The sequence below is a fragment of the Octopus bimaculoides genome, chromosome 2 (assembly GCF_046866305.1).
Source record: "Octopus bimaculoides isolate indiv1 chromosome 2, ASM4686630v1, whole genome shotgun sequence".
Classification (NCBI taxonomy): domain Eukaryota; kingdom Metazoa; phylum Mollusca; class Cephalopoda; order Octopoda; family Octopodidae; genus Octopus; species Octopus bimaculoides.
The window spans coordinates 40,389,177-40,416,676 of NC_142929.1; the positions used below are offsets into that span (position 1 = coordinate 40,389,177).

Below are 27,500 nucleotides of genomic sequence, written 5' to 3' on the forward strand. Positions count from 1 at the left end.
ATATTTTATGAAACCTTTGATATGCTAAAGATTTTATGTTCATAACCCTAAAAAAGTCATACTGAAACTCAATTTCGATCCTAACCAAGTTTTGAGAACCACTAATCTAGTCAGCTCCAGTAAGCTATACGTTCGTTGATAATACATGTCCTACATACACATAAGTTTCACGAAGTATCCACATTATGACCATCTAGATGATAAGATTTTCTTACCAAAAGCGCACTGCACTAACATCTTTTTTGCATTACAAAGCTGTGTACTTCTGTTAAAACACGCCTCATGCAATGAACTTTTGTTCCTATTGTCAATCTTACCGTCTCTTTTTCACCAAAGTCTACAACAAACAATTTGCTAAATAATTATTTCTTTTATGTTTTGGAGTCGCCGACGAGTGTATTTCTGTACTCGATCCCACATAAATAAAAACTTTTAAGGTTTCTCGTTGAACACCAACAACAACGACGTCACCTGCTTGGAACGGTTTGATTGTCATAGATGTCATCTTTCTTTCCTCGTCCGACAACCCAATAAAAATCTGAATATGTATACGTAAAATAGATAGATAAATAGAATAGAATAGCTTAAATTTGAATAACATTGCTTAAAAAAAAAAACAGAAATAAAAGGTAATATTGTCGGTCTAGTATTTTGGCATGCATTTATAGATATTTGTCTTTATCAGAAAATGCAGACGTTTGTATTTGTGTTTCACAAATGCTCATTGTATCATCGCCTGACGTTTTAGAGTTAAGAGATCACACATTGAATAGAAGTAATGTATGGTCTGCCTACACTTAGCTTGAAAATTAAATTACGATACAATTTTGTAGATATAGAAAGCAATATAGTGTTCTGTGTTATATGTGAGGAATATGAAATTTACCGCAACATTCAAGTAATAGTTGCAAATCTCTAATAGAGAGAGCCAACAGCATAGTTAAATTTTACAACAGTATAGCACTGTGCTCTTGACTAAGTCACTTGTCATTCAAAAGCTCCAATTAATGAGCTATCATATATATAACTTTTACATATATTTGTAAATTTCGTAAGGTTGGAATGAGAGTTTAAATAGAGCTTTCAACAATGAATCCATACTATAACACAGATGTAGTTGATAAAAACATTATTATGTAAATAACTCGTTAATACAAGCGAATTCCCATACTAATTTGATGCAAACACTTGAAACTAGATAAAGTGAATATAAGTAGCCTATTTTTACTCTTCGCTCCTCGCCTTTATTACGTCTAATATCAATTAGATGGGTAATAGGCGGCTGTCGAATGGAAGAAACAACAGAGTAGCAGACAAAATATTTTGCGGTGGTTACTTATATTATGTATGGTCAAATTTAAAAATCTTACTTGTATTGACTCTGCTTTTCTTGTCTCCAGTATTCATGAAATAACACCAATGATTCGAATTCTTTCGAATTTGTTTCTTTGTGTCAAACTTATTAATTAAAAGTTATCGTATACGAGCCATGCATCTACAATATATTTGTTCGAGCGTTTCTATCATATAGCACTTGTTTTCACTATATAATAATAATAATAATAATAATAATAATAATAATAATAATAATAATAATAATAATAATAATAATAATAATGATAAACGTTGTGATCCTGTCGAGAATAATTCTCAAGTCACTTTATTTCATTGTACTTTGATAATAATAAAAGTACGTTTACTTATTTAGTAGCTGAAACGAAATATACGTTTATTCGAATTTGTATTTGTTCCTATATTCCTATGAGTTATTCATATTGTATCTCACATATTTATATGAGTTAATATACAAATATGTAAACCTACGCATTACACATAAAAGCATATTAAATTTACTTATTTCTAAATTCATATAAGTTAATATTGTTTTCTGAAACTTTCAAAAGTCATAAAGTTTTTGACGATGAGTGTTGTCAAAATTATTTAGCCCTTTTCCTTACAATAGTGGAATGAAAGATAAATTCGAAGTCGATCACAGTTTAAGTAAGAAGTTAAATATACGATGTTACATAATGAGAGGTATTCATTTATAATTTATCTTACTACCAGTTCAATGTTTTCCTACGATATTTAACAATTTATGTAATATCTCAAAATGTATGTATATGTGTATATGTGTATCTGTATGTATATTTTAGAGGCAATATTTTTTTATATGTCGTCAGAGACTCGGAAAATATACTTTGTGTTATTTCTTCCTACTCTTTACATTCTGAGGTCAAATCCTGCCAAGGTCATCTTCGTCTTACATCCTTTTGAAGTTGATACAATTAAGTATCAGTCAAGTACTAAGGTCAATAGTATCAATTAATCCGCTTCTCCTGAAATTTACTGGCTTTGTAATTTAATAGCAAATCATTTAATTTGATATGATGACAGTTTCTTTGGCAGAAACGTTGGAGAAAATACCTTACAGAATTTCTTGCAAGTCTTTATGCTCTGATTTCAAATCTTGCCTAGAGATCTGAAACAATCTTCTCGAAGTTCTATCAAATAAAATATCAGTTAAGTACTCGAGTTGATGATATCGACTATCCTCTCCCCTCAAAATAGCTGATCTTTTACCTAAATTCTTGATATATGATGCTCAATGTATTCATATATAAAATAAATAGAAGGATCGCGTGCGTTTTCAAGACTTTCATCAGATTTTAGCTGCATCACTAGGTATATCTTTCAGAACTCACTAAGAAGGAATTCTGGTGATCTCACTGGGGCAGGAGTGTCTGTGAAGCCTGTAGGCAAACATTCTGCCTTCAGAACAAAGCTATGTAAAAGAAAAATATTGGAAACTGAAACTACGTGAATCGAATAGTTTTAATTGGTTGCTCATTAATGATCTCAAGTGCAAAGATGCATTTTAGTCCAAATTAGAGTATAAAGATCCAATCCCAATTAAGATAGATTTATCAAAGCATATTCTTGATAATAAAGACAGAGACAAAAAACTTGAAAACGCAACCTTAGAATTTTTCAAAACAAAGAAGAAAAATAAATCGAACTGCAAGGAATATAGCTATATTGGAAAATAAATCAACTATAAATCATTTGTTGTTATAAGCACATTCAATTATCGGTTATGATTAAATCACAGCGTTTCTGCTGCCACGACTGTTGCTGTTGTTATTGTAGTTGCCATGACCACCATGGTGGTTCTGAAAATGAAATATGTTTAGAATTTTCTTCGCGATTCCTGTTATCGAGAAATATCTAATTGAAACTTTTGATACGTAAAGCTGTATTATGACTCATTTTCTCCTGCATATATAAATTATTGGTTAACATTCAAATACTATTAAATATTTTACGTAACAGTTCTGTTTATTTCCCATCATCGTCAATGCTATTAATGTAGCTAAAATTGGGTATTTTAACAACAAAAAGAGGATTAAAATAAACATTAAGAAAATATTACCTTTTGCATTGATCAATACAGATAGCTGCTTCCTCATATTTTTTGCTAAATAATTTAGACAAACTTTTCTTATATGAATACAAATCCCCATATTTATAATGTTATTACTGATATAATAGAATCAAAATGACTCAAACGGTGAATGGTAAGCAATTGAAATTGCCATTTTGCTCCTGCTAGAAGCAAATCGCAATAATTTATCCCAACAAATTACTAGTAGCTATTGCATTTATCCTAGAAAAGTAAAAGAATATCCGAACGAAAATAAATAATGGTTCAAGACAGACAATTTTACTGCATAGTTAAGATAATTTATGAAATTCCTTTATTTGTTTGTTTTGTTATTTTTAATACGATAGGGGTGCAGACGCACAGTGGTTAGGGCAGCGGACTCGCGGTCATAGGATCGCGGTTTCGATTCCCAGACCGGGCGTTGTGAGAGTTTATTGAGCGAAAAACACCTAAAGGTCCATAAGGCTCCGGCAGGGATGGTGGTGAACCCTGCTATACACTTTCACCACAACTTTATCTTACTTCTTGTTTCTGTTGTGCCTATAATTGAAAGGGGCTAGCCTTGTCACACTCTGTGTCACGCTGAATATGCCCGAGAACTACGTTAAGGGTACACGTGTCTGTGGAGTGCTCAGCCACTTGCACGTTAATTTTACGAGCAGGCTGCTCCGTTGATCAAATCAACTAGAACCCTCGTCGTCATAAGCGACGGAGTGCCAACAACAATACGATAGGAGTGAAATATGATTTAACAAACACAACCAGAAGATCAGAAGCCATATTTAGGCTTGAAATTATGCGTACTGGGTTCCAATTTTATTGAGATGGTCTTTGCTTCTGTTTATTCTGTGGTCTGTAAAATAAGCTGCAATCGTTCACGGAGATCGATTCAATCAAGAATACAAATTTTTTACAGAGAAGACAATGGAAGAACCTCTATGTAAGTGCTCTACATACAATATATAGCAACCAAATCGTACTTCATTCCTTATCGTAATAGAAAGAATTTGTTGTATAAGAGGGTCTAACAAAAACTATCTTAAATATTGATTGGCCTCGACTGCAATGCTTTTCAGAATATATGTCTACTGTTAAGCAACAACAAGGTCCTTGGTAACTTATTTCTAATTCATTGCTAAAATTGTATGTTCAATAAACTGAAAATTTCAATTCGTTAGATACATTTTACTCGCGTTATTCGATACGTCCTTATCTTCTTCATTTAAATCAATTCACGATGAACTCTTTTCAGCGTAGCTATTCATCAGGCTGCTGAGATTACTTTAATGAAGATTATATGCTGCACGGAATTTTTAAGTCAGCCACAAAACAGTACTAAGGCATGGTATGATATATGTAAACATATATAATCATACCTTGATACTGCATGAAGTGAGATCCCGTTGAGAGAGACCTAATATTAAATAAAGTCTTGAATATTCATAGTATTCACGTTAATTGCTCCAGTTCTCTGAAGCTTATTTTTCTCTCGCATTAGTCAAGAGACGTATACATCTTTGATGAGAATCCAATAAGGATCGAAACCCGATTAAAGATCATCGTCATTTTATATATGGAGAAATAGGTAGATTCGCCATGTTTGTATATCTATTACATTCGGTTTATATATATATATATATATATATATATATATATATATATATATATATATATATATATATATATATATATATATATACAGACACACACACACACACACACACACACACACACACACACACACACACATATATATATATATATATATATATATATACGTACGTGCGTGTGCAGCTGAGAAAAGTGACGTGTTTATGTCGACACTTTTTCACAAAAGATTAGATATTTCATTTCGCTTGGTTGAGAATTGATCTTCAATTCTCAGTCAAGAGAAATAAAAGGTCTAATAAAAGGACGGCTTTCTAGCTACACCTTTTATAATGTTGGCTACCTCACCAACAATGTCTTTCATTCATCATATCAATCATGCATGATCCCATCTGTATCTCCCCCATGGTAATCGTTACTCTAAAATATTTTAAATATTTCATTTGAGGGCATAAGAATACATGAACGAAAAATTAGGCAAAGACTCTGGGTAGAACACACAGAAGGCCCATGCAAGATTATTAAAGTTTTTCATCATTTAAACGAGTAACAAAAAGTAGTTTTGCCGCATTAGTCAACAGATTTCCATAGTCGCCCAAGTTCGCCCGAGTTTTGTGGAACAGCAGGAATAAAAATGAAAAGAAAAGTTAGATCATAAGGCCAAAAGGGACAAAATACAGTACCAAGTTATAGAGGAAATTAAGCATCAAATTCTCTTGAGAAGGAATTTTTTTAAGATTAACAAGAAACCGGAGAGATAATATAATGCTCTATGTTGTTCTAGTTCTAGGATAAATCCCACATCGGTGGCAATAGATCAAAAAATGTCCATGCCAAATAATAAAACGTTAGAGCCCAAGAAAAAAGCAGTCATCGGAAAAAGTAACTTGAACGTAAAAGTTGAAACATAAAATTAAAGAGAGAGGGGGAAGGGGAGAGAGGAAGTGATGTATATATATATATATATATATATATATATATATATATATATAGAGAGAGAGAGAGAGAGAGAGAGAGAGAGAGAGAGAGAGAGAGATTGAGAGAGAGATATTAAAGTTAGTAGAAATAGCAAGGTTAGTTGAATTAGAAGACAGAAAAGATGGTTGTGGAGGATATAGGTAACAAACGTTTCTATGGATGCTGTGAAGAATGAAAAAAGGTAAGATAAATTGATACCCTGAAAACATAAAAGTACCAAAGAATGTTGAGAATATTGGTAAGAATATTGAGAATACTGAGCTATTAAAAACAAAGTCATTTCAATTAATACATATAATGACCACGTGAAGGAGAACGGAATCGGTAGATTGAGATGTTGGTAAGAATGCTAAAAACAATGAAAATTAAAGTATGGAGAGGAGTAGGATAGGTAGAGGTTGTTGGCAAGAATGAAGTAATGAAAATTAAAAAAAGAAACTCTGGGAAAAGCAATTAAATTTCAAGAACTCATTTGTTTACGCTGTAAGCAACAAACGTATACATACAAAGAATTGAGAGAGAATATTGACGAAAGGAGCGGTCATATACATTGACATGTCATATCAAATAGTTATTTCTAGAGAGAAGTTATTTTAACACATACACTCATTTCATAGTTTTAGTTTTCAAGATTATTAAATTTACACGAGATTTCCATTACAGCCAGGTTACGCTATATAAGTTCTTCAAAGCAGGACAGTGTACCCGCATCGCAGATATGCATATACGTATGCACAAACAGAAATAATATACCGATGCTTTGCATTAATCATGTTTTGCTCGCCAGTTCTGAATTATATAAGTTTATTTACATATTGAAAGGTAAACATTACAGGACTTTATTTGAATAAATGAACCCTAATTTTTATTAAAATAAACGACGATACCAAATGCATAATCGAATTTCATATTTGCCTTAAGAATTGTTAATCTCTTGCAGGATTAATCGTGAAAGACAGGCGGAATGTAGACGTAGAGCAATGCAAGGGAGAGCGTCGATAGACAGCACTTCATGGCATATGCTACGGAGTGTATCAGAGGAGAGAAGACAGTCATCCGGCAGTTACCTTTCACCAACAACGAATGCAATTCAACTTGGGTAAGTCTTATTGTTACAAACTTATTTTGCTCTAAAGAAAAATATAATAAAATAACCAAACTAACTTTCCCATATATATATATATATATATATATATATATATATATATATATATATATATATATATATATATATATATATATATATATATATGCATGTATATATATATATATATATATATATATGTATATATAATAACAATAATTCTTGGATGGAATTCATAAATATTCATGCATTGCTGCACGCGTTTCCACAAATCACCTGACTTTTACATCACCGTCCGTACCCTTGGGGTGCTTAATCTGTAGTATCCGTGAACATCCGGTTTATCATCCTTCATATATTTCATCACGCGTTACTGCATTTGTAGATGAATCGCAGAGGGGTATTTATTCCTACATGCCACTATGAAGGCCAATCTAGTTTTATATATATATATATATATATATATATATATATATATATATATATATATATATATATATATATATATTCATATTTATATGCTTGTGTGCACATGTGTGTCAACTTATATTTCTGTTTGTATTACTTGTATCCTATTGAGGCCGTAGAAATTGAAAAGTACTAATTATTGTAAACCATTGTAATAAATATTGCATTTCATTTTGTAAATCTATCACTTTCGTTATTACAAAAGCGTTTGCAAGAATTTATTGTGGAGTAGGAAATATTTTCTATATGCTATTATGAAAACAAAAATAAGGATATATTATATTCACTCACGAAATTCATTAAAGAAAACTTTTAATCAACGATTCATTAATTCAGATGTTTCTAAATACACCGATGTTAAACTACATTATTTCTTACATAAAAATGATAATAATATATAAATAAATAAATTACCTGAATTTTACTTAATTTTACAGAAGAAAATTAATTCGAGTAAGCCAATAGTTTTATTTTTCTATAATTTTTATGTGCATTTAAGTTCGAAAGAATATATGATGATATATACTATACAATATAGGGTCTACAGGAAATATTTTTATAAGCATAATTATTGAAAAGGATATATAATTATATTTAAGAATTATTCAAATTTATTTATGCGTATTAATATTTTTTTTTCTAGTTTATCAGAGGAAATAACCAATGAAAATCAATGTTTATAATGTTACACATTCATTGCTTACGGGAAAATAACCGGAAATACATATTTACAACAGAAATGTTTTTAATTACGATTGGGTCTGTTATGAAATTACTTATATACTGTTATTATATTTAATTCATTTACTTATAATCATTTTATATGAAGATGATAGCATTATACTTTTATTAAATTTAATTATACTATTATTTATATTTAATAGCATTATATACTATTATTTATATTTAATAGCATTATACACTATTATTATATTTAATTTATATACTTATAATCATTTTATATGAAGATGATAGCATAATTAAAACTTATGTCTTGAATTTAGTTTGCACTTCTTAAGACAAATATATTATGGTGGTTAATACTAAATTTATTTATTAATCTACTGAAATATCCAAAATATCCTCTTTAGTATAATACTTTAATATATATATATATATAATTATTTATTCATTTATTTATTTATATATTAAATATTAAATATATGTATATATATATTATACACACACACACACACACACACAGACACACTCATATATATATATATATATATGTATATATATATATATATATATATATATATATATATATATATATATATATATATATATATACTGCTACATACTTATGAGGCATTCACAAAGAAAGAGAGACAGAAAGACAGTCTATCTGAAGACTATAGAAATATTTACCAATGTAAATATCTACAAAATATTTCACTTATTTATTTTTCTCTAATTTAATTGCTATTTTACTGTTAGTTGAAAAGTCTTAAAGACGGAAACCGATAATAAATGTACTTTATCATAAAATTATTTTAGCATTTTCGACCTTGTCTTATTTTCCTTATACATAACTCATGTGTTACTTTTATATATATATATATATATATATATATATATATGTATATATATATATATAAGGCAAAGACTTTTTTACCATTCCTTATTATTTTCTATTTTTATTATTCTATTATTATATTTTTCTCCCTCGCATGTCTGATTCTTACCGTTAGGGACAATCTGATGAAGCTTTGTGGCTCAATTACTGTCCAACCTCTGTCCAACCGTTGTTCAATTTTTGTACAAATTCTGTATGATATTGATATGGTGTGTCAGCTTTGGTAGAAACAGCTGTAAGAGTATGGTATTATTCACTAATTTTCCATTTAATCTTATAAGTAATATTCTTTTCTACTCTAGGCACAAAGCCCGAAATTTTGGGGGCGAGCGGGGAAGTCGATTAGATCGACCTCAGTACGCAACTGGTGCTAAATTTATCAACTCTGAAAGGATGGAAGGCGAAGTTGGCCTCAGTGGAATTTGAACTCAGAACGTGGAGACAGACGAAATACCACTAAGCATTTCGCTCGGCGTGCTAACGTTTCTGCCAGCTGGCCGTCTTAATCTTATAAGTAATATTGCTATCTTTTAGTTTCCAAATAAATTTACTAAGGCCTGTGCTATTTCTTTTACTTACATTTCTAAAGGAGATTTCATGGTTCGCACGTCGAGTTTTCACATAACACGCAGCCGCTCCGATATAAAAGCAACTATTGCTTTCGCTTCAACTTTTGCCTGGTATACTAGGTCCTTTCGTTTACAATAATTGTTAAATTTACATTTTTCTTTAACCCTTTAAATAATTAGCAGATATGTTAGTTATGTTTGCATTATTGTTCATGTGTTTTTTTAGATATGTTTGTTATTTTTGTTTATAGGGATATTATGATATTATTTGTGTTGTTAGTTAGAGGGGGATTACTTCTATTTGCGTAATATGTATCAAGTTTTACCTTATTAAAAGATGATATATGTCTAAATAGGTTTTCAGTTACAGAAAATCCAATCCTTATTATTTTATCATTAATCATAGAACTATATTTATTAGAAGTGAAATGCTTATCAATGATTGAACGAATTACACGGATAAGATTAGTTTTGATCGGTTTACCATAAGGTAGAATAAGCCAGATACTGTTATTATTGTTGTTCTGGCATTTCTCTTTGTCCCTATTTGAATATTTTATATATGGAATGAATTTCTTACGTTTTGAAGATATTTTATTCTTTGTTATTGTTTAGTCCATTTCTGTTGATTGTAATTCATACTTTTATTATTATTATTATTGTAAATATTTTTATTTATTTTTTAATGCTTGTTAATTCTAATTTCTGGTTCATTTGTATTTATTTTCATCATATTTTCATTTACCTAGTTGTCTGTCAGTGGGATATCTTTATGTCTGTCAAATTTAATTTTCTGTTTATATCCTGCCTTTTCTGTTTGTATCCTGCCTAATGCTGGATTATAATAATTCTTATTTATATTAAAAACCTCTTGACTAGATGAAAGGTAATTAATTCTGTGCTGAATATCTTTAACTAAGTAATTTGTGATTGTTTTAGGATCATTACTTTCTATATTTATATATGCTAATTTAGTCTAATTAGGTTATATTTAAAATCTACAACTTTTAACATGATTCGAATCTTGTAGATCCGAAGTAGTGTTTACCTTGCGACTAGACTGAACATGCGTAGGCCTTTTAATGCTTATTTTATAATTAAATGTCCATCTAAATTTTATTTGTATTCACTTATTTGATATATTTTATTGTGCTCAACATGATACAAATAAAATAAGCATTAATAATTAACTCACTGGTTTCCTATATATATATATATATATATATATATATATATATATATATATACACAATAATAAATCTCTGATACATATATATATATTTATATTCATACATATGTAGGCCTTCGCAGGCTGTTTTCTACCAGATGCACACAACTTGTTTTAGTCCGCCCGGAACTGATCCCGAAACTATGTTTCTGGGGGCTGTTTCGCTTTTATTATTTATATATATATCATAAGAAAGAAATTGACGCTACTCTATTGTAGCTGTCATTCCTTCCAAATTTGATGGTTCAAGAGTAAATGAACAAATATGACTAGAAATCAAATTTAGTCTCAAAAGAGACTTGGTACAAAAAGTATTTACTTTCAATAGCTGACCTCATAAAAATAATGACGACATTAACGTCCAGATCGTCATTTATTAATATTGTTTCAACCCCAAAAATCATAGCTTGTCTCAGCTTTCACAAAAATGTGAGGGAGGTATTAGCGTTAAGTCATATCACCAGAATAATTGCACGGAGCGTTGAAGCTACGCAGTTATATCTAAGATATTAAAACAGACAATCACCTAGATGTTAAGGCTGACGGCGGTTGATTAAGCAATATCAGTGCAATGTTGACAAGTATTACAAATATTATCAACATCAGTAGTAGTAAAGCTAAAGTTATAAACCTGAACAAATAACGATTATAACTATTGCAGTTCTTCAATAAATTGGATTTCTGAATAAATAATATTGTTTTATGTTTGTGTCTTTTACGTTACATAGAACGATTACTTTAGGTTAGAACTATTATCTTTACGTGTCTTACCACTGACCAATATCTTCTTACACGTTATATTGGTTACTTTACATAATGTAAATGAACATTCTGAAAGTAATTTAATAGAGCACGTTTATGCCTGTGTGGCTGAGAAATTCATTTTGAAACTACAGAGTCTCGTGTTCGATAGTATTACTGGGCAGCTTAGGCAAATGTCTTCTATTATAGCCACGTATCAACCAACGTCTTGTAAGCGGAAATTGAGGAAGAGGAAGAATGAGAAATCTCGTGTTGAAAAGTTTAAAAGCGTGGAAATAGATATATGTAGAGGAAATGAAATGTAAGAAGACTGTTAAAGGTCGAATTTTATAGGCTGGTAGAAATTATTTATGGGAACTAAAGGTGTGTTTTTGCCAATGTTTACAACGATAAACACGTTCTTTAAACATGTTTAAAGAGTATTCTCCGAGAAAAGAATGAGAAAGTGCTCATCGTTACAGAGCGGACAAAAAGATTTATCTTTGTCATATGGGAAAGATTTAGAAAGAAATTTCATTCCAAATCGAATTTTTATCATGTTCCTTTATAGACCAAATTTATTTACTAAGCCCAGTATTGTTGCATTTATTGATATGTCTAAATGTAGAGTAATGGTTAGATATTCTATTCGACAACTGAAACGATGAGCTACAATATAAGGAAAGAAATCAGAACCGGAAGTAATTTTACATTGATGAACAGAGTTTCTAGTCTTAGAATCACATCTAAGGAAACGAACACGATTCGAATTTATATCACAAATATTAATATTGTTTTATTAGTGTTCAAAGAATGGTTAGCATTAACAATATCACTGTTATCATTTCTATTAAGTGGATTTATATTTAACAACTTATTATTATGCGTAGAAATGATTTGTGAAAGGATTTTGATGTTTGAAAAACCTATCCTAATTCGGTGTGAATTGATAATGGAATGGTATCTGGTATTTTTTGGAAAATTCTCATCTATAGCTTCACGAAACCGGTAAGGGAGGCTGGATTTGATCTGCTTATAATATGGAATGATCAGCCAAACTGTTTTACGAGGACACATCTTGTCATTGGGGTAATTATCTTTAAAAGTCCTAGTTTTATTTTTATTACGTATAAAGGGATATAAAGAACGATTATCTCCCTTACACTGCAAAATTACATTTTTCACACATTGAAAAAATACACATACATTTATATATATATATATATATATATATATATATATAGTGTGTGTGTGTGTGTATGTGTTTGTGTGTGTGTGTGATGTTCTAAGTCACCTACTGACTGCTTTATTTATTCCAGTTACTTGTTTGTTTTATGTAAATCTGTAACAGAATTTTACAGTTTACCTGACAAAGCAGGAATGAATAGTTGAAGAAGATTTTCAATTCCGGCACATATACATTATAGTCATAATTTTCCTAATGCAAATAATGTTCCGTCACATAAATATTTGCAATTTTGTTGGTAGTCCTAAAACTTTGGGAATATTCTTGCAATTAGGTTATCGACTAACGAATCTTGTGCACATTGAGGTTGAACCAAATTTTTTGCATCAAGGGTACCTATTTCTTCAAGTTTTAATGCATATTAAACAAATTCTTCGATGTGAAATCCTCAGCAAAAACGGTAGCTCTCACATATGTTCACAAATAATATAAAGTAAAGTAAATTAATAGCTCATCTGCTTTGTGATTGTACAAGCGCTGACCGCAAATCTTTGAGAATTTTCATAATCAGACCTTCCAAAGCTGTCTTTTTTTTCTTTATATCCTGTTGCGCGCTCCTCATAAACATTGAGGTGACATTTCTTTAATACTTGTCACACCCCAGATATTTGCTAATATCACGCATTGTAGTTCATTCTTAAATAAATTCATAAAGACTTTGGAAGTGGAATTTGCTGTTTTTCCTGCAGAAAATAATGTAGCAGCGATACTTTGACGAGTAACTGTCATAGGAATTTTTTCTGTTGTTGAACTTGGACAAGCGATAGATTATTTATTTTACCAGCTGCTGTATAAGCATCAAGAAAAGTATCTCCCTCTTTGATATAAAACCCACCTAAAGGCAATGAAGAATGAGAGCAATTTGGTTCATTTTCTCTAACATCTTTATAATTCTTTAGTGCTGTGAAAAGTTTGTTTTAAGTGTTGTATTGTTAAGTTACTGCTTTCAAAAAGATACATATGAAAATATGATAAAATTCCTGGCAAATCTCATATTTGTAATTTTCTGCAATATTGTTTTTGTAGTTTAATTCTATTGCTACTGAGTTACCTAAATCCCAGTTTTGGGATAGATTAGCAAACAATGTCTTGAAACTTGCCTCTCTTCACCACAGCACACGCGGCGTCCTTCAGCATGTAGCAATGATATGGTAAAAGGTACTATTTTATAAGAAGCTTAAATATAACCACTAGCGATTACAACATCGACAAAGAAGTGAGGGTAAGAAATTCCATGAGGAAGCATCCCTAAGTAGAAACTGCCTCACTGAGTTGGGCGAACTCTTACAAGAACATTGGCCTCCGACCTCAGTCCTGCGTTTTTACAATTTCTTCGTTTATTGTTTCATGTAGAATAGGACGCCAACTTCATTTTTTGTACAGTAGGATATAAGCAAGATTCATTTTGGCAAATTTAAACAAACCCCTTAATGTAAATTTGTCTTTGGTTAGGAAGTTTTGATTTGCAGTTTTAGTTCTTTCAGTAGTAAAATATATATTGCATAACCGAATTTATAGTTTGCATTACGACATTTCAAAATAATATTTCGTTTCACATGAATTTCTCAGTCGTAACAATTACCACTTCAGTAAATTCGGGATCAGTAAATCAGCCGGTGCTCTTCAGACTGTCTTTTGTTGGCATGAGTGATAACATGTAAATCCAGAATGGAAGAATATTCTAATCCATTCCAAAATCTTTTGGTATGAAACTGGCTTTCATGTAGTAATTCTTCCAGATTTAAAATGAGCTCTAAAGTTGTGCTTGAAAAGGCTTTACAGAATAATTCCGCTCCTTTTTTTAATGTCATCTAGAAAATATACCTGTAAAAAGTACGCCTCTTTATTTTTGAAACGAATGGAGAAAACTATTTCTTTGGTAAGATCGATCCTTTCACTTTAAAACCGAGCATAAATGCACTTTCCCTGATACATTTTGCATCGGACCATGTCATTTGAAAAGCATAATCACATGATCGAAAATGTTTTGATTCTGAAATGGTGTTCAAAAGAAGATCCACCATGTTTTCTGGTAGCTTCAGTAGAAACATACGCACATTTCTGTTATATTGAGCAATACACTTGCTACATATTTTGCATGCAGAGTCATAGGATACAGATTTTTTCAGATGCTTAATAATGATTAGGATCACAAGTGAACGTAGTACTCTTCCATTGCATTCGTCCATAATTTTTCTTTAAATTTTCTCTGCAACACACTGTCTCGTTTAATCATATTTTTGTTTTGCTTCGTTTTATTTTTATTTTTTTGCTCTCTTTTTTTTTTCCATCTTTCGCTTTTTCTGCAATCTTATTTCCTTGTCTCCTTCCATTTTTTGAGCTTTTATTTTTTTAATTTTCCTTCTTTCTCTGCATCATATTCCCCCACCCTTATCACTTTCTTTTTTTTTTCCTTTTCCCTTTCATACTTCATCATTTTGTTTTTCATTTCACAGTTGTTATTCTCTCATTTTTCCTTTTCTTCCGATATTTTCGTATTGTTACGCTCTGTCATTTTACAAAGTGCCATTCTCTTCCTTTTTGTCACTGTCTTGCAATATTTCTTTTCCACTTACATTTCTCTCATGTTCATGAGTGTATATGGGAAAAAGAACATCATATAGCGGCCGTTTTCAGTTTGAACAATACATACTACAGATATCTTCCTTTCCGGAAACACTCGATCGCTCATGGTGAAAGGTGGAACAATAATTTCGTTACCATTTTTACGATGAACCTGAATTACTACATTAGGTAATTTACCAATGGCACCCATGTCAACATAACTGCTTTATATTCCATCATGTGTCATGTATGTAAAATATTTTTGTATTGCAAGGAATAGAATGAAACTACATTTCCCTGGTACATATATACTATATGACTTCTTTTCAAATAGTACAGTTATTAATATTGTCATTAAAAAAGCGTGACAAGATTCTATGCAAACAATAACCACGGCGAATGACTGTTTTTAAATGGATTCTGGACATGAGGTTAGTAATTTGATTTATTAAATACTTTTCATTGAATGTTACAAGGTACATTACTTACACTTTACACTTAGATGGCTTCCTCGCAAAGAGTAAAGTGATTGATCTTCTCATCAATCGAGAGTGATAAAGCTGTAAGTCTTCATATGCAATTGCCTTCTTCCACTGTAGCTGGTAGTTGTTAACACAAAACTAGAAAGGTAATAATATATGTATAATGCTTCCGTGTAGTTTCAGTTAAACTAATGAGTAGTTAACATATAACTGTATGCGTGCAGGGAAGAGGAAGAGTGGCAAGAGATAGTGTGTAAAATAAAGCCAGATAGACAAAGGAGGATAGATACAGCCAGAATCAAAGAACTGAAAGCAAGAATATATGGAAAGATGCGAAACTTTAAAGGAGAGAGGTAGGGTGAAATAGATTGAGATAGTGCAAAAGAAAGTGAAGTGCGAACAGACAGAAATTCATTTGAGAAATTCATACTTATGCATGTGTACGTAATATATATGTGTGTGTGTGTGTGTGTGTGTGTGTGTGTGTGTGTGTGTGTGTGTGTGTGTGTGTTATGTATGTGTGTGTGTGTGTATGTGTGTGTGTGTGTGTGCGTGTGTGTGTATAAAATCAATTAATTATTTGTAGGATTCGTTCATATCAAAGTATCTTAATAATAAGGACACCAAATCAGAGTCGAGGTTAGCTTATCCGCGTGAATAACGTATGCAGAAACTCATGCATATATCAATGTATATATGGACATGCTCTAACACTTCACATAGACGCACATCGAAATATCGATAAACACATTCATATAAGTACACATGTGTATGGAAAATATACATATATAGGCGCAAGCGTGGCTGTATGGTATGAAGCTTGCTTTCCAGCCACATGATTTCGAGTTGTCCAACTGCGTGGTACCTTCTCTCAAGTGTTTTCTCCTATAGCCTCAGGTGGACTTGGTAAACAGAAACTGAAAGAAGCCCGTCATATGTGTATGTGGGTGCGTGCGTGTGTGTGTCTATGTGCGTGTGTGTGTCTGTCTGTGTGTGTGTGTGTGTGTGAGTGTGTGTGTGCGTGCGTGTGTGCGTGTGTGTGTGTGTGTGTGTGTCTGTGTCTATGTTTGTACCCCCACCTATCACTTGATAACCGATGTTGGTGTGTACATGTCTCTGTAACTTAGCGGCTCGGCAACAGAGACCGATAAAATAAGTACTAGGCTTACAAAGAATAAGTCATGGAATCGACTGGCTCGACTAAAGGCGGTGCTCCAGCATGACTGAAACAAGTAAAAGAATAAAAGAAAAAAGAATATACATTCCGGCAAGTATTTTCACGATTCCCTTTGAAGTCAAGATCCAACGTAAAGAAGGTTCCAGGTCTCGTCTTTACATAAAGAAAACACAAATAGGCTGAAGTTCACTATATCTGTTTCGGAGATGTTTTTATTGGTGGATACACTAGTTATATGATTACAAAAAAGAAAAAATAATAGTTCCTTCTGGTCAATTACAACTTAAAGATTAAAAATTTGCCGCAGAGAAAATATCAAAAAATAGAAAAGATGGTGACCAGCAGAAACGGATTTGTTCATGATATAATCAGTGTATTCATCAGTAAAAAAAAACACGTATGAAACATTCGTATTCTTACACACACACACACACACACACACACACATATATATATATATATATATATATATATATATATATATCCATGCTCCTGCATGACCTCAGCATTTGGGCTGAAACGTATAAATGAATATATACCTGTATGTATATGCATTTATATTTGTATGTATGTGTGTATGTTTAATTTTTGTTTATAAAGTCTAGAAAATGCATGTTATAAGAAATGATACAAATTGATGGCATTTACTTTCACCTATTCGTTGTTAAAACATTTCCTTCACAAAATCTTCGGAGAAGTGACATTATTAATTGACTTTTCTGTTCTATAACATGTGCTTATAAAGGATGGCTTTTCATGCGCAGGATAGCTTTGATTTACCAGTTGATCATCTGCGCGCCGATCGCTTCAGTTGTTAATATGTCGGTTGGTTTTAAAACGGTAAGCAGGCAAAATCGTTAACACGCCTGGTGAAATGCCTAACAGCATTTAGTCTTTACGATCTGAGTTCAAATTCTTTCGTGGTTGACTTTGCTTGTCATCCTTTCGGAGTCCTGGGATCGAAGTAACCGACTTATTTGCTCCCGACTTATCTCGAAGTTGCTGGCCTTGTGTGAAAATTTGAAACTAACATGTGGCTTGGTCTTCAGGCAGTGAGCTTCCAGAGTCGCTAACACGCCGGGCAAAATGTTTGGCGACATTTCGTTCGACTTTGGTTTTTTCCTTTCGAGGTCGATAAAATAAGTACCACTCGAGCACTGAGGTCGATTGAATTGATTTAACCTTCGATATGAGGTCCCTAAGTCGCGCACATATAGCTGTGATACATGTGCCCAGGGTAAATTTCTCAGACGGGTAGTCATGATGAGTATACTGGGCCTCGTATTTATTTACCCCAGCGTCACTTTGATGCCGTGTGAAGCTCCCTCACTCTATAATAATAATAATAATAATAATGATAATAATAATGATGATGATGATGATGATGATGATGATAATAATAATAATAATAATGATAATAATAATAATAATAATAATAATTTCAATTTTTGGTGCAAGGCCAGCAATTTCGGCTAAAGTCGACCTCAGCGGAATTTGAACTTAGAGCGTAAAGATGAACGAAATATCGATAATCATTTTGCTCGGCGTGCTAACGATTCTGCCACCTCGCCGCCTTTAACCTTTTTAGTATAAGGCTTGAAATTTGTAGGGAGGAGACCAGTCGATTACATCAACTCCTGATCAACTGGAAGTTATTTTATCGAACCCGCGGCGGAATTTGAACTCAGAACGTACGGACAGACGGACGAAACACCGCTAAGCATTTTGCCCGGCATGCTAACGATTCTGCTAGTTCGTTGCCTTTAATAATAATAATAATAATAATAATAATAATAATAATAATAATAATAATAATAATAATAATAAGAAGAAGAAGAAGAAGAAGAAGAAGAAGAAGAAGAAGAAGAAGAAGAAGAAGAAGAAGAAGAAGAAGAAGAAGAAGAAGAAGAAGAAGAAGAAGAAGAAGAAGAAGTACAAGAATTTTGGAATAAAATCTGGGCAGAAGATAAAGCACACAATGAAAAGGCCCCTTGGATTGATAGAATAACTACAGACCTAGACTCCTTAGAGGAGCAAAAGTGGGAGGGGGTCAAGGTAGGAGATATAAGATCTGCTCTCAGGAGGTCAAGCAAATGGAAGTCTCCACGAAAGGATAAAATTCCTAACTTCTGGCTGAATGCCTTCCCAGAGAGAGCCATGAACTGCTGACAAAACTCTCAAAATTGCTCAATGATGCACAGTATGGTTATAAAATATTTGATAAAAATATAAATCATCTCATTTACATGGATGATTTAAAGCTCTTTGCAAAAAATGACCAACAACTCAAAGGCCTACTAGCGATTGTTAAACAATTCAGTGATGACATCAGGATGCAATTTGGCCTTGATAAATGTGCAAAAGCTACCTTTATCAAAGGAAAAATGACAAAAACATCTAATGTGAACCTTGACCAGCAAAATGTCATAAAAGAGTTAGAACCAGCGGAGAGCTACAAATACCTAGGGGTAATTGAAGGGGACAATATCAAGCATTCAGTAATGAGGGAAAGGATCAGAAGAGAATGTTATCGCAGGGTGAGAGCAATACTGAAGACAGAGCTGAACGCGAGAAACAGGATCGAAGCGATCAATGCTCTAGCCATACCAGTCGTGACTTACAGTTTCAATATCGTTAACTGGTCAATTACTGAAATATGTAATGTTGACAGAAAAATACGAAAACTGTTGACAATGCATAGAATGCACCACCCTAAGGCAGATATAGAACGTCTTTATCTACCAAGAAAAGAGGGAGGCCGAGGACTTCTACAGCTGGCATTAACAATGAAGGTAGCCACAATTGGCCTAGACACCTATCTGAAAAACTCTGCGGACTGGATGCTAAAACTTGTCTCAAAACATGAAAGTAAGAAAGCATCTTACTCAGTAACAAAACAGGCAAAGGAATATCTAAGTGAATTCCAATTGCAACAAATTCAAGAATTAGACGAACTAGAAACACCTGCAGAAAAAGCTAAGCGCTTGAAAACCCGTGCTAAAATTGCTGCCTTAGATATTATGACTGAAAAATGGCATGGAAAACCTCTCAATGGCAAATACCCAAAGAGAGCGAATAATGCAGATATTGACAAAGCACTTACCCATCAATGGCTAATGGCCTCTGGCTTGAAATCAGAAACAGAGGGGTTTATCATAGCAGCCCAAGATCAATGCCTACCTACAAAGAACTACCAGGCCAACATATTAAAGAACGGCAGCTCCCCATTATGTCGTATATGCCAACAACAAAATGAGACCATCGATCATGTTGTCTCCATGTGCAGTCTGCTTGCGCCTACAGAGTATCTCAACAGGCATGATAGAGCTGCACAATATATTCACTGGGTAATATGCAAAAACCTGGACTTGCCCCATGACAAAAACTGGTGGGAACACAAACCACCCTCAGTACTTGAAAATGATCACATTGCATTCCTCTGGAACTTCACCATTCAAACTAACAGAAAGATAGACGCAAATGTCAAACATAAAATAATAATAATAATAATAATAATAATAATAATAATAATAATAATAATAATAATATGCCCTAATACAGTACCAGGCACTGGCTCCCATGGATTCTGATCTTAACTGATTGCAAGTGATATCATGTACATGTTCTGTCTTGGTATAAAAGATGGCCTACAGTAAATATTCTACTCAATACCACATATTTGCTTGTCATTTGTTTAACCTTAACCACTTGAGCATGTCCCTTGGTGGCTGACGATATGTGGATCTCTGATCACGAGCAGAAATAGTAGGGAACATCAAAGCTAAGTGTTGAGAGGAATTCTTTGGGGTTTGAATAATTCACCTCTGGAAACTTGGGTGTTTAGTTCAACAACCATAAACAACCCTTATTCAGGGACCTTTTGCGCGGGATGGGCTACTCGACCTGAAGAATACTGGGCCCTACCTGCAAGGTCATGCGCTATTTATTTTGATATGAAATCACCATGTCGCTCACATATGATTGTGATATAAGTGCTTGGTGTACCCTTATCAGACGGGTAGTCCTGATGAGTATGCTGGGCTTCGTATATTTTACCCCAGTGTCACTTTGATGGCATGCACTGCTCTCTCACTCAATAATAATAGTAATAATAACACCTGCTTACTGATAGGCATTGCAGTTCCTTCTGATCAACATATTGTTAAAAAAGAAGTAGAGTAATTGTCGATGTACAAAGACCTCGAAATTGAAGCGTTCAAAATGTGGGGAATGAAAGGAAAATCAATACTCATAGTAATTGGAGCATTGGGTATGATAAAAAATCATATGAACAAAAATGTAGAAGCTTTTTCTGGATCCTCAACCCTACACAGTGTCCAAAAAAATAGCTCTGCTAGGAACAGCCCACATCTTACGCAAGACACTATCAATCCAATAATATAATCTAAACAAAACAACTCACAAATACAAGATACACTCTATACAGCATTTACCAAGGAAATAGATATGAAATTCGGATTAGAAAAATGTGCCAAAGCAACCCTGAAAAGAAGAAAATTGGTTAAAAGTAGCAATATAACACTAGATAAAGCCAATGAAATAAGAGAACTAGACGAAAGCCAACCATATAAGTATTTAGGAGTCAATGAACTAGATAGGATACAACATACACAAATGAAAGAAAAAATAAAGAAAGAGTACTATAGACGAGTTAGATCAATACTAAAAACAGAGCTCAATGCTAAAAACAAGATAATGGGTATCAACACTTTAACTGTCCCAGTTATAAGCTACAGCTACAACATCTTTAACTGGACACTAAACGAACTATGTAAAATAGACAGGAAACCAAGAAAAATAATGACAGGATATAGGATGCACCACCCAAAATCTGACATGGAAAGGCTATATATACAACGCACAGAAGGTGGCAGGGGTCTTATACAGCTAGAAAACTATTATAAAATAACCACCATAGGACTGCAAAAATACCTACTCCAGAAGCAAGGGAAACTAATACAAATAGCCACAAAACACGAGCAAAACAAAAAACTGTTTTCAGTATTTAAGGAAGCTAACAAATACAAACAAGAAATCAATCTACCTAACAAATACGAAAAAGAAGAAGAAGAAGAAGAAGAAGAAGAAGAAGAAGAAGAAGAAGAAGAAGAAGAAGAAGAAGAAGAAGAAGAAGAAGAAGAAGAAGAAGAAGAAGAAACAACAAAAGCTATAAAACAAATGAAATCCAAACTAAAATTAGAACAGCAACGGACCATGATAAAACGATGGTAAGAAAAGCCCCTACATGGTAAATACTGGGCTAAACTAAATGCGAAAGAAATAGACAGAGAAAAATCCCAGCAATGGCTGAGAAGCTCAGGACTCAAAGCAGAGACTGAAGGATTTTTAATTGCTGCACAAGACCAAAGCCTCCCCACCAGAAATTACCAAAAACACATAATGAAAAGAAATATAACAAGTAACTGTAGAATATGTGGAGATGGACAAGAAACAATAAATCATATTATCTCTGGCTGCCCAGTCCTGGCTAAGAAGGAATATATTCACAGACACGACAGAGCTGGGACCTATATACACTGGAAGCTATGCCAACATTATGGAATAACAACAGAAAAAAGATGGTATAAACACACGCCAGAAAAGGTCACAGAAAACGAGAAAGCAGCCATACTCTGGGATATGCCAATACACACAGATAGAGAAATTAAGGCAAGTAGACCAGATATAGTTGTCAAAGATCATGAAGAAAAAAAATGATTTCTAATTGATGTATCAATACCAGCAGATGACAACGTTTCTCTAAAAGAAACGGAAATCTTTCAAAATACAAAGACCTGGAAATAGAGATAACTCGAATGTGGAATCTAAAAACAGAAACAATTCCTATCATTGTAGGTGCCTTAGGTATAATAAAAAAAATATTCAGACAAATACATAACAAAAACACCAGGACTTACAAATATATATAACATACAGAAAATTGCACTACTGGGTACTGCACACATTCTACGCAAAACACTTTCAATACAGTAAACATAAGAGCACCACAACAAACCACAGCACATACCCAAGGCGCACAGAGCTGCGCTCGGTAGTGAAGTGAAAGCACGTTATAAAAATAAAACTACTGAACAATAATAATAATAATGATAGTAAGAGAAAATTGCACTACTGGGCACTGCACACACCCTACGCAAAACACTTTCAATACAGTAACCATAAGAGCATCACAGCAAACCACAGCACATATCCAAGGTACACAGAGCTGCGTTCGGCAGTGAAGTGAAAGCACGTTATAAAAATAAAACTACTGAATAATAATAATAATAATAATAATAATAATAATAATAATAATAATAATAATAATAATAATAATAATAATAATAATAGCGACGGGCGAAATACCGCTAAGCATTTCGTCTGGCGCGCTAACGATTCTGCCAGTTCGCTGCCTTACTACTGCTACTACTACTACAAACTACTACTACTACTACTACTACTAATACTACTACTACTACTAATAATAATAATAATAATAATAATAAATATTGAAAAAGAAAATAGTTGTCATTTATATTTCATGCGTAAAATCACACAGTTGATAAAGCCAGGCAGAAAAATTTCATTACGTGTTGTATAAAATTGCGTTTTCGGATTTTATACGGTACTAAGAGGAGCTATCTGACAAGAATTAATGTACTTATTGCTGAAATTGATAGTTCCTCTCTAACCGGGTTTCTTTAAGAGAATTGATTTAATGTGTGCATTTAGTTTTCGTTGATTTGCTGTTCAGAATGATTGTGAATATTTGACTTCGGTACTTGACAGTTGTCAGCTTAATTTCAATCAGAATAAAGTTGGTCGTGCATCTTTATAAGTACAGTTATACGGAGTACCAGACCAAATATCCGGCAAACGTGAGCCCGGAAATGGATTGAATTTCTGGATTTTCAGGTTTTCTGAAGACAGCCTAAATATTTACTTAAGATATAAAATGAACTACTTAAAGGACTAAATTGAATTTAGCAGATTCAAATTAATACACTTCTAGCGTTGAGTCTGTATGATATTTATTAATTCATTTAAAATTCTTGAAATATATCCTACTATTTTCATGTATACTGTATACTTGTTATGCGATGGATATTTAACGAAAAATGTATACAACTTCCTTTCTTTAACAGGTACAATCACAAATTAATACTGTTCTAAAGCAGAGCATGTTTAACCTCTATCAATCCACTAATAAAAGTAAAGAGCAGGTGTATTTTTAACACAGTTTGCAAAATAACCAAATTCAGCAACAGACTCTGTTTACCCAATACAAGATACAGTATATTGCTCGGTTTTCACAGTATTTCCAAATTTCTAGAAATTTCCAATTTTTGGAAGCCAGAGAAGAAATCTAATATAGTACATGAAATATTCGCTGGGTTATTTACATCTCACGGAAATAGATTTTGTTTTTGCAAAAATGTAAAAGCAAAGACGACATTGACGTACGTGTGTTTGACAAGGTATCAAGGGCAGTAACTCATCCTGGCCAGCCTCACATATGTATTACCATAAGTGATAATAGAATTAATCACTTAGTCCGTATATATGTTGATAAGATTATCTTTCCATTTGTAATTCATTTATACAATTTGTTACGATTTTCTATTTTAATTACATTGTCATTAGCTACACTTTATACATTTCCTGATATTTTTCTAAACAAAATTATTCCACTATTGTAATATTTACAACTGAGTCGACTTATTTCCATGTCGATTGATTGCGTCCAATAGAAATAAACAAAAATTTATTTATTCTACCGATCAATGAATGGTGATTTGTTGATAACACTTGAATAATTTTTTTTTTTTTCTTTTTAATTTTGTTGTGTAAATACGATATTGTTGAAAATGCTAAAATAGCTGAAGAAAGAGGAAGCGGAAAAATTCGTCCAATAATGGAAGAACTAAAAATGATCAGCATATATCGTTGCCGTGAAATGACAGAGGCAATGTTACAATCAAATGTTAAGATTTCGGTGACGTGAATATATCGAAGTTTCGATATTTATTTCCTACATATTATGAAGATCTCAAATTTAAAAGAAAAGGGCCAAGTAAATCCACTTCAATAGTTTAGTAGTGTTGCCATATTTTATTGACTTCAACGAGACTGAGCAACATGATAATAATAATAATAATAATAATAATAATAATGAGAAGAAGAAGAAGAACCCAGCTATAAGCACATGGCCTGACATTTTTAGCGATGGGATTAGTCGATTACATAGACTCCAGTGCATAACTGGTACGTTTTTTCATCGACTTTGAAAGGATGAAAGACAAAGTCGACTTCGGCGGAATTTGAACACAGAAGATAGAGACGGACGAAATGTAACTAAGCAGTTTACCCGTGTTGCTAACGATTCTGCCAACTTGCCACCTGTATAACAGCAACAACAAATATAATAACACCAATCATTTCTACTAAAGGCACAAGGCCTGGAATTTAGTAGGAGGGGAGGAGTCGATTACATCGACCCCAGTGTTTCATTGGTACTTGATTTATCGACTCCAAAAGATGAAAGTTTGAAATCAGAACGTAGTGACGGGTGAAATACCACTAAGCATTTCGCCCAGCGTGTTATTTTTAATAATAATAATAATAATAATAATAATAATAATTTCTTTTGTTAGCCGCAGAGGCATAGATGAGTGGGATATCACAAGGAGAGGCAACAATTTGTGTTCGAATTAACATAAAGGATGGACAGAAAGAAATGGTAATGACAATGAAATGCGATAAAACCATACACAGGCGGAGGAGTGGTTGTGTGGTAAGAAGCTTGCTTTCCAATCATATGGTTCCGGGTTCAGTCCCACTGCGTGGCACCTTCGCCAAGTGTCCTCTACTATAGCCTCGGGTCAACCAAAGCCATGAGAGTAGATCTGGTATACATATATATATATATATATATATATATATATATATATATATATATATACATATATATATATATATATATACATATATATATATACAGACAAAGGGGTTTGAATGATTGTGAATAGAAAATACTTCATTTCATTTCCTTTTAGTATATTATTTTATATCTTATATTAATATTATAAGATTATAAATAAAACGTGAAAACAGAGTTGGAATTCCTTTGAGTTATATATATATATATATATATATATATAGGTGTGTGTGTATGTATGTATGTATGTTTGCATGTGTGTATATATATATGTTTGTCTTTGTGTCTGTGTTTGTCACCCCACCACCATCGATTGACAACCGATGTTGGTGTGTTTGCGTCCCGGTATCCTAGAGATTTGGCAGAAGAGACTGATAGAATAAGTACCAGGTTTACAAAGAATAAGACCTGGGATCGATTCGTTCAACTAAAAGCGGTGCTCCAGCGTAGCCGCAGTCAAACTGAAACAAATAAACTGAAACAAATAAAAGAAAATAATAAAAGAATAGTATACAAGTGTGTGATAACATGAATGGTACAGTCCTTCTGATAAAGAAGAAACTCCAGCTAGGACCATTCAAGGAACCTCACCGATCTAGAATCATCCTGATTACTAAAGGAGCGTATCCTCTCCCATGCACTCCAATCTACAAGAACATATTTAGAGTAGAGTCATCTACACTAACCATTTTGGCCACAGTCACCCATCTTTTTTACAAATTCGCTGGCGGGTAACACTTCCCTTTCCATCTTCACTTTTCTTAAAAAGTCTATGAGAGCTTGACCGAAAAGGAAGGTGTCTTTCCTTAATGCTTTTAGCCTCGTCCAGCTTACAACCTATTTTGCCATTACCAATAGAGAGAGGAAGACTGCCAGGATGGATTCGGCCGATAACGAATTCATGTCACACGCTATAACCGCTATTCAACAAGTCAGCAATACCCGGACATGGCACAAGTGCGTGCATAGAGGTTTCATCGCGCTGCGCACATCTCGGACAGTCCTACCTGACAGCGCTTCCGTGCTTGTGGTGTTTGTTTCGATCTAGCATTGCTCTTCGCTAGCACTGCCAAGCCAGGGATTTCTGAGAATTTTAACATAGGACCAGCAATTCTGAGGGAGAGGGTAAGTCGATTACATCGATCTCAGTGCTCAACTGATACTTATTTTTGTCGACCTGGAAAGGATGAAAAGCAAAGTTGACCTCGGCAGAATTTGAAAGTAAAGACGGATGAAGCGCCGCTAAGCATTTTCTCTGCGGTGCTAGCGATTCTGCCAGCTCGCCACTTTTAACAATGTTTTCTTATTCAGGCACAATACGAGAAATTTCGAAGGGTGAATGTTAGTCTATATTATCAGCTACAACACTTA

General features: G+C 33.0%; 1 protein-coding gene across 10 annotated transcripts in view; it reads left to right on the forward strand.

Moving 5' to 3' along the window:
* LOC106884224 (GTPase-activating Rap/Ran-GAP domain-like protein 3) overlaps positions 1-27,500 on the forward strand; it is a 1,447,782-nt gene that overhangs the window by 406,618 nt on the left and 1,013,664 nt on the right. For all 10 annotated transcript variants that reach the window (XM_089343952.1, XM_089343984.1, XM_089343968.1 and 7 more), the window contains one exon: positions 6,972-7,130. In XM_089343952.1, coding sequence (XP_089200078.1) covers positions 6,972-7,130 — 159 coding nt within the window. The remainder of the gene's footprint in view (positions 1-6,971; positions 7,131-27,500) is intronic.